Raw genomic sequence first — 16,463 nt, forward strand, 5'->3', positions numbered from 1 at the left:
TACAGAAGCCCCCCCCCCCCAGGAGCGCCGACGCGTCCTCGACGAGGACGTCCTCGTGGTCGTGGTGCTGGACGATCGGGTCTGGCTCGATGAAACTCTTCGATAAGTGATGGATCCAGGATGTCAGGGGCGGCTACCCATGATCTTTCCTCAGGTCCATAGCCCTCCCAGTCCACCAGATATTAGAGCTGACCCCCTCGACGTCTTGAGTCCAGCAATTCGTTCACCTTGTATGCTGGTGATCCATCTATATCCAGCGGTGGCGGTGGCTCTTGGTTCTCAGCATTGGGGTCAGCATCCGGGTGGACCGGTTTGAGGAGCGAGACATGGAAGGAGGGACAAATCCGGTAATTAGTAGGAAGCTCAAGCTGGTACGTGACCTCATTAATCTGTTTGATTATTTTAAATGGGCCAACATACCTGGGGCTGAGCTTCCTGCTCGGTAGCCGCAGCTTGAGTTCCCTCGTAGAAAGCCAGACCCGTTGTCCTGGTTGGTAGGGAGGGTGTGGGCGACGTTGTCTGTTGGCCTGGAACTCTTGTGTTCTGACGGCTCTCTGTAGACGGACATGGGCACTGTCCCACACCCTCTCACTGCATCTGATCCAGTCATCGACTGCAGGTACAGATGAGGGTTCACCTGACCACGGGAACAAGGGGGGTTGGTATCCCAACACGCATTGGAAAGGGGTCATGCCAGTGGAGGAATGAGTTAGGGAGTTTTGAGCATACTCAGCCCATGGAAGGAATTCTGCCCACCGGTTCTGTTCACAACTACAATAAGTTCTGAGATACCTGCCAATCTCCTGGTTCAACCTTTCCACTTGGCCATTTGACTGTGGATGGTATCCAGATGTGAGGCTTACATTGATGTCTAATTGCTTGCAGAAGGCTCTCCAAACCTGAGAGGTAAATTGGGTTCCTCTGTCAGAAACAATATCCTCAGGTAAACCATAGACTCTGAAAACATGGTGGAATAGGGCTTGAGCCGTTTCCATGGCTGTGGGGAGACTTTTGAGAGGGATCAAATGACAGGCTTTAGAGAAGCGATCAATAATTAAGCGATCAATAATTACTAGTATGGTGGTGAAACCATTGGAGAGTGGCAGGTTTGTGACAAAGTCTATGGACAAGTGAGACCAAGGATGCTGAGGAATTGGTAACGGTTGGAGGAGACCAGAAGGTAGTTCCTTGGGGTCTTGGACTGAGCACAAGTTTGGCAAGTCTTGACATAGGTTACCACATCTCTGGTCATTGATGGCCACCAGAAGGAGTTCTGTAATAGACAGAGAGTGCGTGAAATTCCAGGATGTCCTGAACTCAGAGAGATGTGAACCCATTGCATGACTCGGAGACGTAAACCTTGAGGCACAAAGTGTTTATTTGGGGGACAGTTTGCTGGTGGTGGTTCTTACTGATGGGCTTGTTGGATCTCTTCCATAATGTACTGGAGCAATGATAACAGATGGTGGAAGAATAGATTCAATTGTGATATTGTCTGTTGAAGGATCGTGATGTCTGGATAGAGCATCAGCCTTACCGTTCTTGCTGCCAGGTCTGTAGGTGACGGTAAACTGGAAACGAGTGAAGAACAAAGACCAACGGGCTTGACGTGGATTCAGGCGTTTGGCACTCTTGATGTATTCCAGGTTTTTACGGTCTGTGATGACTTGGAACGGATGGACTGCTCCCTCAAGCCAGTGCCTCCACTCCACTCATCGGGGATGTGGTAAAACTGTTCTTGAGTTTGGTGAAGGCTTGGGTAGCTTCTTAAGTCCATTTGAGTTTTGATGGTTTGCCTTTTAGCAGTGACGTTAGGGGGGATGCAATCAGACTGTAGTTACGAATGAAGCGTCTATAGAAGTTTGCAAAGCCGAGAAATCTCTGAAGTTCTTTTACTGTAGTGGGTTGAGGCCAGTCTGTGACTGCTCTGACCTTGGAGTCATCCATCTAGACACCTTGATGACTGATGTTGTACCCAAGGAAGGACATTTGCTTGACATGAAATTCGCATTTCTCTGCCTTGATATATAGCTCGTTATCCAGCTGGTGGGAGAGTACTGTCTTGACATGTTGGATGTGTTCAGGTTCAGACTTGGAGTAAATTAAGATGTCATCAATGTATGCCACTACACAGTGGTTCAGCAGATCTCTAAAAATGTCATTGATAAAAGACTGGAAGACTGCTGGGGCATTAGCAAGTTCATACGGCATGACCAAGTACTCATAGTGCCCCCTAGTAGTGAGGAAGGCAGTCTTCCATTCATCACCTTCACGAATCCTGATCAGGTTGTATGCGCTTCTGAGGTCGTGCTTTGTATAGATCCTGGCCTCACGTAGTTGTTCCAGTGCTGAAGGAACCAGTGGAAGGGGGTAGCAGAACTTGACGGTCACATTATTTATACCTCTGTAGTCTATGCACGGCCGTAAGCCTCCATCTTTCTTTTCCACAAAGAAAAATCCTGCGGCAGCTAATGAAGTGGCGGGACGGATAAATCCAGAGTTCATGGCTTCTTCTATGTACTCTTCCATGGCTTCAGTCTCGTTGCGTGACAGAGGGTAGACTTTGCTTTTAGGAGGCATGGCATTGGATAACAAGTCAATAGCGCAGTCCCATGGTCGGTGAGGTGGTAACTGTGTGGCCTTGATTTTACTAAAAACTTCACTGAATTCCTCATAACAGGAGGGAATCTTAGTAGTTTGAGTAGTGTTTGGGCTTTCTATGCTTGTCGTCAAACAGGGCTTGATTATGGCGGAGTGTATGCAATGGGTTTGGCAGAATTTAGACCAATGGGTTAGCTCACCATGATGCCAGGAAAAGATTGGGTCGTGAACAGATAAACAGGGGTAGCCAAGGATAATTTCATGTCTGGGAGAGTCAATGACGTAGAAGGAGATGGCCTCTTGATGGAATAGTCCAATATGGAGTTGACATGGTTGTGTTTGCTGGTTGATGCCATCTCCTATGGGTGTATTGTTAACAGCACTGATCTTGATGGGTAGCACACAGGGTTGAGTGGGAATGCTGAATTTGTTAATGATGTCCTTGTGGATGAGATTCAGGGCAGCTCCAGAGTCGATCTGCGCTGTTAAATCAATGAAAGTACTTTCAGTAGCTAGCCGAACAGGAAAAGTCAATGATTTGGTAGGAAGAAGAGAAAATTGTTCAACACTCACCCGGGTAGTAATCTTGGTGTTCTTCCGGGCTTTGTGTGGGCATACTACGCTGTGGTGGCCTGTTTCACCGCAGTAGTAGCACAGATTGAGTTGACGTCGTCGAGTTCTCTCCTCTTCAGTGAGTCTCGAGAAACCCAGTTGCATGGGCTCCTGGCTAGGCATTGACGTGGGTAGAGGAACATGGCAGAGCTGGTGTGTGGTGGGAGCGCTGGCCTGTGATTTTCCTCTTGGGAGCATTCCTCATGAGGTTATCAATCTTAATAGCAAGAGTTATATATTCAGTAAATGAACAGTTCTCACCCTTGCAAGCCAGTTCAGTCTGTAGATCGATGTTCAAGCTTTGTCGGAACACAGCCTTTAAAGAGATGTTGTTCCAGCCACTTTGAGCAGCAAGCGTTCTAAACTCGATAGCATAATCTGCAGCGGTGCGGTTGCCTTGAGACATATGAAGCAGTTGTGTAGACATATCCTTGCCCCTAGCAGGATATTCAAACACATCTCGTAACTGTTTGACAAAGTAATCATAGGAGGTACGCAACAAAGGGTCTGTCTCCCAGACTGCTGCAGCCCAATCGATCACTTTACCAGAAAGCAGTGACATCAGAAAAGCACATTTTTTTTCATCTGAGTAAAACTGTTCTTCCTGGTTAGCAAAAAAATATCTCCACTTGACGAATAAAGCCCCGGCATTGCTCAGCTGAACCATCAAATTTTTCAGGCATAGCAAGTCTTACCGTCTGTGGTGTAAGAGAAGGAAGCGATCGAATGTAATGGGTCAGATGCTCGTTTGCAGACTGAAGCTTGTTGAGCTGTTCGTGGTAACCCTTGAGCATTTCGCTTTGATAAGCGGAAGCCGCTTGAAGCTGGGAGACTTCCGCTGGATTCAATGGTGGTGAAGTATTCTGTAATGAGGGTGAGGCCGAGGCTGTGTTAGAATCCATTTGCAGAAGTTTAATGAGCAAACTGTTCAACAATCCAAAACGTGGGGCAGAAATCAGAGTCGTGGTCACAGGCAAAGAAGTCAAAATCAGTCCAACCAGCAAACAAGCACGAGGGTAATCCAAAAGGCAAAATCCAGAGAAACAGGCGATAAATCATACACGTAGCAATCAAAACAAGACAATGGAAACGCTCGGTAAGGCAGTGGAACTGGCAATACTTCGCAAAGGGGGGAAGTCGTGGCCTAATGGTTAGAGAGTCGGACTCGTAACCCAAAGGTTGCGGGTTCGAGTCTCGTACCGGCAGGGATTGTAGGTGGGAGGAGTGAATGTACAGCGCTCTCTCCCACCTTCAATACCATGACTGAGGTGCCCTTGAGCAAGGCACCGAACCCCCAACTGCTCCCCGGGCGCCACAGCATAAATGGCTGCCCACTGCTCCGGGTGTGTGTTCACGGTGTGTGTGTGTGTTCACTGCTGTGTGTGTGCACTTTGGATGGGATAAATGCAGAGCACTAATTCCGAGTATGGGTCACCATACTTGGCCACATGTCACGTCACTTCACTTCAAAGGCCTGTGGACAGGAAGTGATCACAGAAGCAGCAGAGGGAGTAGTACCAGTCAGTACTCGGGCGAGGGCTCCCTCTGCTGGCGTGGCGTTACAATTTCCTAAAATATCCTTAAAGATAAACTGTTGTTAAAAAATTTTGAGTTTTTATAAAAGATTTCTATTTCAAATAAATGTTGTTGCACTTTCTATACATCAAAGAATACTGAAAAAATATATCACAGTTACCATAAAAATATTAATCAGCACAACTGTTTTCAACATTGGTAACAATAAGAAATGTTTCTTGAGCACCAAATCAGTATAGTATAATGATTTCTGAAGAATCACGTGACACTGAAGACTAGAGTAATGACTGCTTAAAATTGATCTTTGCCATCACAGGAATAAATTACATTTTAAAATATATTCAAATAGAAAACATTTATTTTAAATTATAATAATATTTTACAATATGACTGTTTTTTCTATATTTTGATCAGCAGCCTTGGTACGCATAATAGACTTCTGTTTTAGATAATGGATTAATAAAAATACATTTGTTAAAAAATGTAAATATCTTGTGCAGGTCCTCTATGCCCCGCCTCTCTCAAACACGTCGTTTTCAACAAAGCCCCTTCCTTTGACAAGCGCAGTCTGCTCTGATTGGCCAGCTGACCCAGTGCATTGTGATTGGCCGAACACCACAAGCACGCGTCGTCAGTGAGCTACCCTATGTGTGAAATTATTAGGAGTGGAGGTGAGATCTAGCTGTCGTTTTTAAGAGGAAAAGTGGCAGCCTATGTTCTTGGAGCGCACACACACCGACACAGCCATAACCACACACACAAACACCAAGGGAAAACTAATAATCTGGGGAAAAGTGACTCTCAGTGGTGTGTCACAGTGTGCATATGGATGCTGAGTAGGCAGATGGTGGTTCTGTGGGGGTAGGCGGGGCTAAGTCGTGTTGTCATCTGTCACATGGCACAGAGTGACGTGATTGGCCAAGCTCCATTTGAAACAGAAGACTCGTCCATGTGCTGTCTTCATGTCAATATGTTGTATTTGATATGTCCGCCAGACCATGAGCAGTGATTATGTGTGTTTAGCTCTCTATCATTTTTTCCCCAAAATGATCAAAATAGAGTTAATTTAACTCTGAAAATGTAACACTATGACAAGAGTCAATTTATCACCAATTCTGAGTGGGACCAAATACACTCGGGCCGAGTGTTAAATTCAACTCTTATAGAGTTAATTTAACACTGCAAAATTGACTGTGTAGGTCCTCATGAAGAAGTGTGAAAGGTGCCACTCTGAGATCCCAGCTGGGGTGTTACAGTGTTGCATAAGAGTGACTTTCACAGTGTATCTTACCTGCAGCTTCTGTTTATAGACACCCTCAGCAGGGTGATGTATCCTGTATGTGTCCTCTGACCTGATGTGGGATAAGGGGTGTGCAGGGGTGGGAGAACTCTGCTGACCACTCCATCACCATGAGTTTGGACCAGAACCAATGTGCTGGTCTCAGCACTCTTGTAAATTGTTCTTTCTCTAGCTCATGAACTTTGCTAGAGACTCCACTAACTTATAATCTGCATATACCACTCTGTGTTGTACATGATTATCGAGAACAGAAGAGACAAGGTGAGAAAGGACAAGACCAGACGAGAAGAGACACAACAAGATGAAACGAAACAAGAACAGAAGGTAAGACGCAAAAAAAGAGAAGAGGTGAAATGAGATGAGATGAGACAAGATTAGAAGAGAAGAGACAAAATGAGAAGAGAAAATAAGATTTGAGAAGATGGGACCAGAAGAAAAGAGACACAAGATGAAACATTAAGCAATAAGAATATGGAAAAAGAGGAGAGACATGAGAAGATGATGCAAAATGAGAGGAGAAAAGGCTAGATGAGAAGTGAAGAGACAAAATGAAATGAGAAGAGGTGAGACAAGATGAGACGAGACCCATAGACAAAATGAGAAGGGAAGATGCAAAAAGAGAAGAGATGAAATGAAAAGAGACAATATGAAATTAAATAAGAGAAGATGCAAAAGGAGAAGAGAATACAAGATGAGATGAGAACAGACGTGACAGTGAGACAAAATCATAAGAGAAGAAGTGAAATGAGAAGTGAAGAGAATGTAAGACGTGAGATGAGACAATATGAGATGAGACCAGAAGAGAAGGGATTTAACGAGAAGGAATGTGGAGAAAGGAACATTCAAAACCAGAAGAGGTGAGAGGAGATGAGAAGAGATGAGATTAATCAAAATGAGATGAGAGAATATGCAAAAGATGAGACAATCGGAAGAGAAGAGGCAAGATGAGAAGTGAAGAGACGAAATTAAAAAAGAGAACCTAAGTTGTGAGAAGAGTAGGGAGGAGAAAAGAAAAGACAATATGAGATGAGACCAGAAGAGAAGAGGCATGACAAGACGGAACACGGAGAAGGGAACATTCAAAACTAGAGGAGATGAGAAGAGGCAAGATGAGAGGTGAAGAGACTTAAAATTGAAAAATTAAATAAGAGAAGGTGCGAGAAGATATCAGAAGAGACCAGAAGAGACGACAAGACAGCACAATGATGAGAAGGTAAGATGCGAGAAGCAAATATGTGAGATGATGCGAGAAGATCCAAGAAGAGGAGAGAATAGCAATATTAAACTAATGTTAAAAGAGGTCAATTAAGATGAAAAATTAGATGCCATATGAGAAGATGCGATGAGATGATGCAAGAAAAGCAGTACATACCACGCTGTATGGCGTTGATTTAATAAGCCTGCTTCTGTTGGAATGTGCAGTGTAACTGCATTAAGCTCTATTGTTTACAGTGGTGTTTTATTGCCTGCTATGCAGTCTGATAAGAGAGCTGCAGTTTGTCTGAACAATGCCAGCACACTGACCTCATACTCAAGGAAAACACTCACTCACTCTGTCCATCACACACACACACACACACAAAAGTGTTTTGCCTGACTGTCAAAACACTTTAGACACAACCCAGTGCCTTCAGTCCTATTCATTTGAGCAACTCATTGCCATCATTACATCATTTGAAAACTACAAGAAATCAAAAAGAGCCTTGAGAGAAGGTGCTGCTTATCTACAGGTTTGGTTTAAATATAACAAGAGGTTAATGCATGTTTTAAGGCCATCAAATGGAGCATATGTCAGCATATGTCAGTTGTTGATATCACAGCGGAAGAGGTTTGTACCATATGTCATGTGAACTGAGAGCCTGTGTTGCCATGTGGCATTCAGTTGTAGCCTGATGGCAAATCTTAGCATGCCATCTAGGACGATGTGTTAGTGAACAATAGTGGAGAGAACAAATTTACTTAATTTCTGAGAGTGACCCACAACATCAGAGACTGAGAAAATGGATGAACTGAACCATTTCACCATAGCAGAAGGTAACCAGAAGAAACTGTAGGAAGCAAAAACCATGTCCATGCCACATGCTGAGATGTAACCACTGTGTTTATTCGAGTCACACGGGTCATAGTCATAGTCATAGTCATCCCATATTGCTCTCTCTTTGAGGATCATGACCTCTGAGGCATAAGAAATGAAGTTTAGAAGATCTTTGGACTCGGTCTGCTGATGCGCATCTCATGTTCACGTCTTGTAGGATTTGTTCTAGCAATATTAAACTAATGTTAAAAGAGGTCAATTAAGATGAAAAATTAGATGCCATATGAGAAGATGCGATGAGATGATGCAAGAAAAGCAGTACATACCACGCTGTATGGCGTTGATTTAATAAGCCTGCTTCTGTTGGAATGTGCAGTGTAACTGCATTAAGCTCTATTGTTTACAGTGGTGTTTTATTGCCTGCTATGCAGTCTGATAAGAGAGCTGCAGTTTGTCTGAACAATGCCAGCACACTGACCTCATACTCAAGGAAAACACTCACTCACTCTGTCCATCACACACACACACACACACAAAAGTGTTTTGCCTGACTGTCAAAACACTTTAGACACAACCCAGTGCCTTCAGTCCTATTCATTTGAGCAACTCATTGCCATCATTACATCATTTGAAAACTACAAGAAATCAAAAAGAGCCTTGAGAGAAGGTGCTGCTTATCTACAGGTTTGGTTTAAATATAACAAGAGGTTAATGCATGTTTTAAGGCCATCAAATGGAGCATATGTCAGCATATGTCAGTTGTTGATATCACAGCGGAAGAGGTTTGTACCATATGTCATGTGAACTGAGAGCCTGTGTTGCCATGTGGCATTCAGTTGTAGCCTGATGGCAAATCTTAGCATGCCATCTAGGACGATGTGTTAGTGAACAATAGTGGAGAGAACAAATTTACTTAATTTCTGAGAGTGACCCACAACATCAGAGACTGAGAAAATGGATGAACTGAACCATTTCACCATAGCAGAAGGTAACCAGAAGAAACTGTAGGAAGCAAAAACCATGTCCATGCCACATGCTGAGATGTAACCACTGTGTTTATTCGAGTCACACGGGTCATAGTCATAGTCATAGTCATCCCATATTGCTCTCTCTTTGAGGATCATGACCTCTGAGGCATAAGAAATGAAGTTTAGAAGATCTTTGGACTCGGTCTGCTGATGCGCATCTCATGTTCACGTCTTGTAGGATTTGTTCTGGGTGTGCTTCATGCATTGTCAAGAGCTTGAGGTTCCCTAACATTTAGACTTATTCATGAAACCCAAGCTCAGAGAATTTCGGTGTACGTCATTCGGAAAAACGTTCCTACACAAGAATGGTTTTACACATGATTGACGGATATTGTTCTGCTCGTGCTTCATAAATGATGCCCGTTACGCGATCCCTAGTCGCTTTAGGAGTCACTTCAACCCCTAAACATTTTCAGTGATTACCAGTGATCGTTTCAAGCAAGTTCGGATGTCGTTTGAGGGTCAGCAGGGCCGTTAACTCAACAATAATACCCCCTCTGTTTCTTCAGTGACATTGAAAATGAAGTTTATTACTGAAAATCAAGGTTATATGCTGTGTCACTATACGTTGCTATATCATTTTGCTTTGTTCGTGTTTAAGTGTTGAATCCTCAGGGACGTTTTTCTTGCTGTTTTTCCACTGTTTTTCTAAGTGTTTCTCACAACTCACTCCAATTCACACACCAATTGCGATTCACACCTTCTGGGAGGAGATTCTCACAACGCTTTGGGAGAGAATCATGCTGGGAAAACCACAATTTTTTTTTGTCATTTTATATTTTTGAGTTTTATTTTATTTTATAGGAAAGTGAAGTAATAGAGAGTGAGTGGGATTCGAATATGACCCAGGACTTGAACTTGGGTCACTGAGATAACTACAATTTTTATTGAATAACCGATAAGGGCACTTGAACAAACAGAACATCGTCTTCAAGAATTGGACACAGTTTATTCAGATACTCCTGAATAAATAAAGACATTCTACGAACCGGTTGAGTGAGTTTCTAAACATTTTCCATTAATCAATTTCAGTTATTCCTCTTGGGCTGCAGGGCAACTTCCCTCCTCAGGCACATATCAATTAGCGTGATGTTAGTCAGTGTGTTCTCCATACTGTTGCTAATAGATTCATGGCAACACAAGTTTACCTCTAATGTAATGCTCAAGGTTGCAGGAATTTTCTTCATGGAAGAGAATTGCCACAGGGCTTGGATCTTAAATGTGTACTTGGTCTGGGCATGCTGATCCAAGAAATACTGCTCAATAAACACACGGGCCAAGGATGTTAGAAATCTTATTTATTTTCTCTCTGTGCCTCTTCCCGCCTTCCTTCTCTCTGGCCGTATGGGCTCTCGCGCCTTCATCTGCTCGAATGTCGTCTCTGATTTTAATTTGTTCTGCGATATATTGGTGCTTGGAGATCATTATGTTCACACATTTCCTCCATGTGATTCCACTCGGGAGAATGGAATGTGTTGACCGATAATTTGGTCGAGAAATTTTTGTCTCGTTTCACTTATTCCTGCTGTATTTCCCTACATTTCTCCATTCGTATTTATTCATAAATCTCATATAAATATATTTAAATGTAACTCTAATATATTTATATAATACTTATGGATAAATACAAATAGAGAGATGTAGAAAAAAAATGTGTATACATATGTATGTGTGTTTGTGAGTGTATGTGTATGTATTTATGTTACGTCTTCTGCTTTGCTTGACAGACATTCCAGGGATCCTCTCTGCTCTCCAAGACCAAGAAAAAGAGTAAAGGTGATCACTTATCTTTCTTATCCTCATGTTTGGGAACATTGTCTTCATTGTGTACACTGCTTGGCCTATTTTTTTGCCTTATTCAGGCAAAATATGCACCAATACAATCCTAAAAGACTAAAGAAAGTTCATTTCCATCATACTTATAAGCATTCTTACACATTTTGGCGCATTCATGGCAGATGGGTACAAATTTTTCAAAATTGTCATAATCTTGGCCTGTTTTCACACAAAAGTTATCATATGGCTTCAGAAATATAATGCACAAGGCAAACTGATTACTTTTCTCATGCTTTTTGTCCATTTCGGGGTGTTTACTGGTCATTATTCACTTTCATTATAAGGAAAAGGCCAGCATGAACATCCTGCGCATGTCCTTATATGGTCTACAAATGAACGAAAGTTAAACTGATTTGTAACAACATGATTTGAAGAATGCAAATGAGTAAAAGATACCCTTTAATACAGAAATGAACTGATGATGCTATATACAACAGCTTTATCCAATCAGGATTCAGAACTATTCATTTTATATGTTATCACATATTGTTCTCTTATATGGTATCCAGCAGCTCCGCTGTCCTCCATCAGTAAGAGACGAATCTCCTGTAAGGACCTGGGTCGTGGAGACTGTGAGGGCTGGCTGTGGAAGAAGAAGGACGCAAAGAGCTATTTCTCGCAGAAATGGAAGAAGTACTGGTTTGTTTTGAAGGACGCCTGCTTGTACTGGTACATGAACGAAGAGGTGAGTGTGTGTGTGTGTGTTTGGCCAATACAGTTGTCTTTGTAGTTTCTCGTATCCACCAGCGCAGCAGAAACTGTATCGATCTAGAGATGAGACTTTAATTGGTGCCGGCTTTACCCTCTTGTGTGGAACAAGATTAATGCTCATCTACAACACAACAAAACAGTCTTCTACACACGCTGTTGCTGTAATGAAGATAAGGAACTTCTCCCAACAAACACTCCCCTTCCCTCCCGTACTTGTTCCCTTGCTCCTTCGCTTTTGATTAATTACCCTCAGTGTTTTCGCTTTTTATCACGGCCTGGGTGTGGGATACGGCTGCCGTTCTGGGGGTTTCGGAGGAAGTACAGGCGGGGAGGGTCCCTCTCAGCCTGGTTTTGGTCCACTGAGAATCCTGCAACATAGTCCGGCTCTGCTATAATTGATGATCTTCTACTGTGTGGGTTTTGTAAACACAGACAGGCTTACAGAGAGCCGCAACAATTTATGCTTTTCATTTATTTATGCAGAGCTCCTGTCAGCAGTGCTGCTGCAACTTAATGCCGGAGAAAAATGTAATGGAATGAACCAAGAAAGTGAGAGAAGAAGGGAGATGTAACTCCTAACGAGGATGTAATGACATTAAGTGGGGTGAAACGTCCACACAATCCTCTCTCTTTCTTTTCTCCACCTTGTAGGATGAGAAGGCCGAAGGGTTCGTCAGCCTCCCCGAGTTTAAGATCGACAGAGCCAGTGAATGTCGCAAAAAATAGTGAGTAACTTTAACTTTTGAGTAACATGATGATGCTTGAGGAATTCTTATTGTGTCTTCGCACCCTACGCAGTGCATTTAAAGCGTGCCATCCCAAAATCAAGAGCTTCTACTTCGCAGCAGACAGCGTGGACGATATGAACAGATGGTTGAGTCGTCTCAACATGGCGGCTGCCGGCTACGCAGAAAGAGAGCGAATCCGTCAAGAACGGGGTGAGAATTCCTGTAGTTAGGAAGGTTATGGGTTCGATTCCCAGGAAATATGTGTGCCTTGAATGCAGAGTAAGTCGCTTTCAATATAAGCATCTGACAAGTGTATCAATGTATGTGAGAAGGGCGGAGCAAAACTGTGGGAGGGGTCAACCAAAGTATAGAGAGGGCCTAATCAGAGCTGCCTTTTCCAAAAACATTGCAAGCCTAGGGAAACCATTGCCATCAATCTTAAAGTCGCAGTGAAACCAAAGATTGACAGGTCTTTTTTTTCTGAATTGTGACACACACATGAGTGTAACAGATTATCAAACTTGGTTCTATGCATTGGTTGTTGATTGGATTTTGAGATTAGGGTGTTGCACTCAAAGATGTGGAGGAGCAGGGTTTGGACGAAGGGATTGGAGAAGTTACTTACTGAAAGCTTGAGTTATATATTGACATTCTGATAAAAACGTTTCAAAATATTAAAAACTTGAAACATATACACAGATAAATCATTTACAGTAAGATCTATAAAATGCATTTACAAAGTAGATTTGTGCCCCACATGATCTCCAAGGCTTTAATTTAATTATTGTTTACTTCATGGAAATGTTTTGCAACAAGCTAATGACTCCCTGCATACTCCTCTCTCTCTCTCTTCCAGCAGACTACTGGAGTGAAAGTGAACATGAAGACAATGAGACGCCCTCGACGCCCAAGCAAGACAGCCCACCACCCCCTTATGACACATACCCACGGCCACCCTCAGTGAGTCAGCATCCACACAGACACAGGCTCTCTCTCATTGTGTAATCCCACACAATAGCACGGTTTCATAATGCTTGACATTTGGCATTGGTAAAAGAGCTGTTTTGTAGTGCCGTCCCCCATACCTGGCCTTACCACGTCACTGAGTGACTGTGTGTGTGTCTGTATGTGTGTGAATGAGTCTGAGCCCACTGTAGAGATGTGATGAGATTGAGTCTTATCTCTCTTTCTCTCTACGTGTCTCTCAGTCTTTGTGAGTCACTGTTACGTTTACCCTGTGCTCTTGATAGACAGTATCGGATATTTATTTCCTTTTTGGCAAACCTGTCATATTAATCATTGAGTAATATTTCACACAAAATCAAAAGCTAAAGGTATATCTTTTTTATTTGTTTTGTGAAGAATACAAAGGCTATTTTTAAGATTTCTATGACAATTCTCATTACCGTAAAAAAACTAACAAAAAAAACAATGTAGTAATGTGAAAAAATAAGCACATAAATTATTATTTTTATGTTACTATTTATAAGCCATTATATGTGTATGCATTCCTGAATGTGTGTGGTTTAATTTGTGCATGTGTGCTGGTTAATAGTCACTGTGTTTTGTGTATTTTCAGTGCAGCACTGCAGGGCAGGTCAGCCAGAGGCCACACAGCAGCAAAGCCTTTATTTAAGAGCAAACAAAGACACATGAATTAAATGCTTTCCTTTCCTTCAGGTTTTCTTTTTTACTTCTACAAGGCCCCTTCATTTCTCCTTCACACATCCACACACATTATTCCCAGAGAGAAACGAATTATGGGAGACTGACATTGTTAACTATTAGACCTCCAGAGTTTTCTGTTTTTCATGACATTTCAAAGCAGAATCTATCTGTGTCTGTCTGTCTATCTATCTATCTATCTATTGTTCTATCTTTCGATCGTTCTATCTATCATTCTATCTATCGTTCTATCTTTCGATCGTTCTATCTATTGTTCTATCGTTCTATCTTTTGTTCTATCGTTCTATCTATTGTTCTATCATTCTGTCTATCTGTTGTTCTATAATTCTATCGTTCTATCTATCGTTCTGTCTATCGTCTATTTATCATTCTCTCACAACTATAATTAAACCTGTTCTTTTGGAACATTGCCAATTGGTTGAAAGCAGGAAGAGCAGTTAGCCTATATATTCAGAGTCTATTTTCACACTAACACAGCTTCAGGTTCTCCCTCCACTCCCCTGTCCCCTATCTTTCCATTTTTCTATATTCGGCAGTTTTCACCGAAACCAGAGCTCTCTCTGTTCATTATTCATCTGCCTGTCTTAGATGAGAGCGGGTATTCAGGGGCCTGGTCTACTGTCTGAGTTTCTTCATTAGCACACTTTATTCTTTCCTTTTGCCTGAAGGTGATATGTGCAGAAGAGCAAAAGCATTATGTCCATTCAAGATTTTTAAGCCTAGTGAATTTTAAAGGGCATGAATGATTTATATTAGGGATGCACCGATACCACTTTTTCCAGTACTCGCCCGATACCGATACTTTTATTTTTTGGTACTTGCCGATACCGATGCCGATACCGATATTTTTATTGCATTTGTACATTTTTTAAATATTGGGTACAGAAACCAAAAGGGTATGTATAATGTTAGTTGGTTAACTTCATTTATCAAATAGATACAGTCAAACCAAAATTTATTCAGACACCTTCAACATTTCTCACATTATCACAGTTTATTCGCTATAGTTTAGAAAATGGTAATAAAACATGACAAGAACTCAGAGTTAAACTGTCAGAACAAATTCATCTTGATAATGCTAGATAATTCTGATAGAAAGGTATGTAATAGATTACAATCAACCAAAAAATATTCAGACAGCTGTTAGTATGACAGTATTTACACAACTATGAATACTTTGTCGGGCAACCCTTAGCCTCAATGACAGCCTGTAGTCTCCTGAGCATGCTGTCACCCAGGTTCATGAAAACCTCAACTTCAGTTTTTTTCCCAGGCCCGATACCGATTCCAGTATCGGTATCGGTGCATCCCTAATTTATATCTTTGAAAATGTAGTTGCATGATGAGCATCAAATTCAGTCGTACTTGGTGTTTCCTTTCCTTTTGGTCATGTTTTTGTCTTTGGTGCCCCAAATAAGAGAAAAAAAGTTGCCTAGCGTAGTTGTTGAGTAAAAGTTTCCTACAATCTAGCAAATACTTGGGTTTAACCTACTGTTCACCTTTTTCTCTCACTCAGAACCAGGTGAGTTGTGCCAGTCCTTACCTAGAACCCAAGCACGGCCGCCTCTCATCCACAGAAACTTCACAGTCTCGCTCCTCTCACGAGGAGTACCGCTCTGAACCTCAAGGGGGCAGCAGCAGTGGAGGAGGTTCACCCGCTCGGAAGTCCACCAGCCAACGGCGCTCATGGCAGGACCTGATTGAAACCCCTCTGACCAGCTCAGGCCTCCACTACCTGCAGACCATGCCCCTAGAGGACGCTGTGTTCTGCGAGCCAGGGCCGGGTCTTTCTCCGGAATATCGCCGCCAATCCACTCTGCCTGCCCAACGCACAATGATGCAGGAACATTATGGTCCCTTCCCAATGCTTGAAGGGGAGAGGCTCCGAGACCCTGGTAACTCAGCCGGGAAACCCCGCAGCTTCACCTTGCCTCGGGATAGTGGCCTGCATGCCCTCCTCACACCCTCTGCCAGCATGGCAGAACAGCGGGACCCCGGCCGTAGGGAGCTCAGCCGTTCCCACTGCATCAATAACGGTGGGTCAACAGTGATTCAGAATTATAATATATATAATATACTGTATATGTTATCTCCAAAATATAATATATCTCCAAACTGCTGATACTTTGTAGGGTCGTGGGATATATATGTATATACAGTGTTGGGAAGGTTACTTTGGAAATGTAATAGGTTACAGATTACAAGTTACCCTACTTAAAATGTAATAAGTAGTGTAACTTTTCAATTACTTTATTAAAGTAATGTAACTGATTACATTTGATTACTTTTTGATTACTTTTCTAAATTTCTAATGTTTTCAACTGTTAATCATTTTCAAACATGTAAACCAGGCACGGTAAACCTTACAGTAGTACTCAACACTGATTACT

General features: G+C 42.4%; 2 protein-coding genes across 15 annotated transcripts in view; one reads left to right on the forward strand and one right to left on the reverse strand.

The window, feature by feature from the left end:
• LOC107721875 (connector enhancer of kinase suppressor of ras 2-like) overlaps window positions 1–16,463 on the forward strand; it is a 112,265-nt gene that overhangs the window by 77,471 nt on the left and 18,331 nt on the right. For 9 of the 14 annotated variants that reach the window (XM_016530053.1, XM_016530065.1, XM_016530063.1 and 6 more), the window contains 6 exons: window positions 10,840–10,888; window positions 11,458–11,633; window positions 12,311–12,384; window positions 12,458–12,597; window positions 13,244–13,347; window positions 15,590–16,109. In XM_016530053.1, the coding sequence (XP_016385539.1) occupies window positions 10,840–10,888; window positions 11,458–11,633; window positions 12,311–12,384; window positions 12,458–12,597; window positions 13,244–13,347; window positions 15,590–16,109 (1,063 nt within the window). The remainder of the gene's footprint in view (window positions 1–10,839; window positions 10,889–11,457; window positions 11,634–12,310; window positions 12,385–12,457; window positions 12,598–13,243; window positions 13,348–15,589; window positions 16,110–16,463) is intronic. The other 5 variants (XM_016530055.1, XM_016530057.1, XM_016530058.1 and 2 more) reach the window with 3 other exon arrangements.
• On the reverse strand, window positions 51–4,327 carry LOC107721879 (uncharacterized). Its single transcript, XM_016530068.1, has 3 exons — window positions 3,309–4,327; window positions 730–783; window positions 51–637 (listed from the first exon to the last, which is right to left on the reverse strand). Exons 1-3 carry the CDS (start codon window positions 3,409–3,411, stop codon window positions 183–185), a joined length of 612 nt encoding a protein of 203 aa, XP_016385554.1. The 5' UTR covers window positions 3,412–4,327; the 3' UTR covers window positions 51–182.

This window comes from Sinocyclocheilus rhinocerous, unplaced genomic scaffold (assembly GCF_001515625.1).
Source record: "Sinocyclocheilus rhinocerous isolate Xijiao unplaced genomic scaffold, SAMN03320098_v1.1 scaffold90, whole genome shotgun sequence".
In the NCBI taxonomy this organism is placed as follows: Eukaryota; Metazoa; Chordata; class Actinopteri; order Cypriniformes; family Cyprinidae; genus Sinocyclocheilus; species Sinocyclocheilus rhinocerous.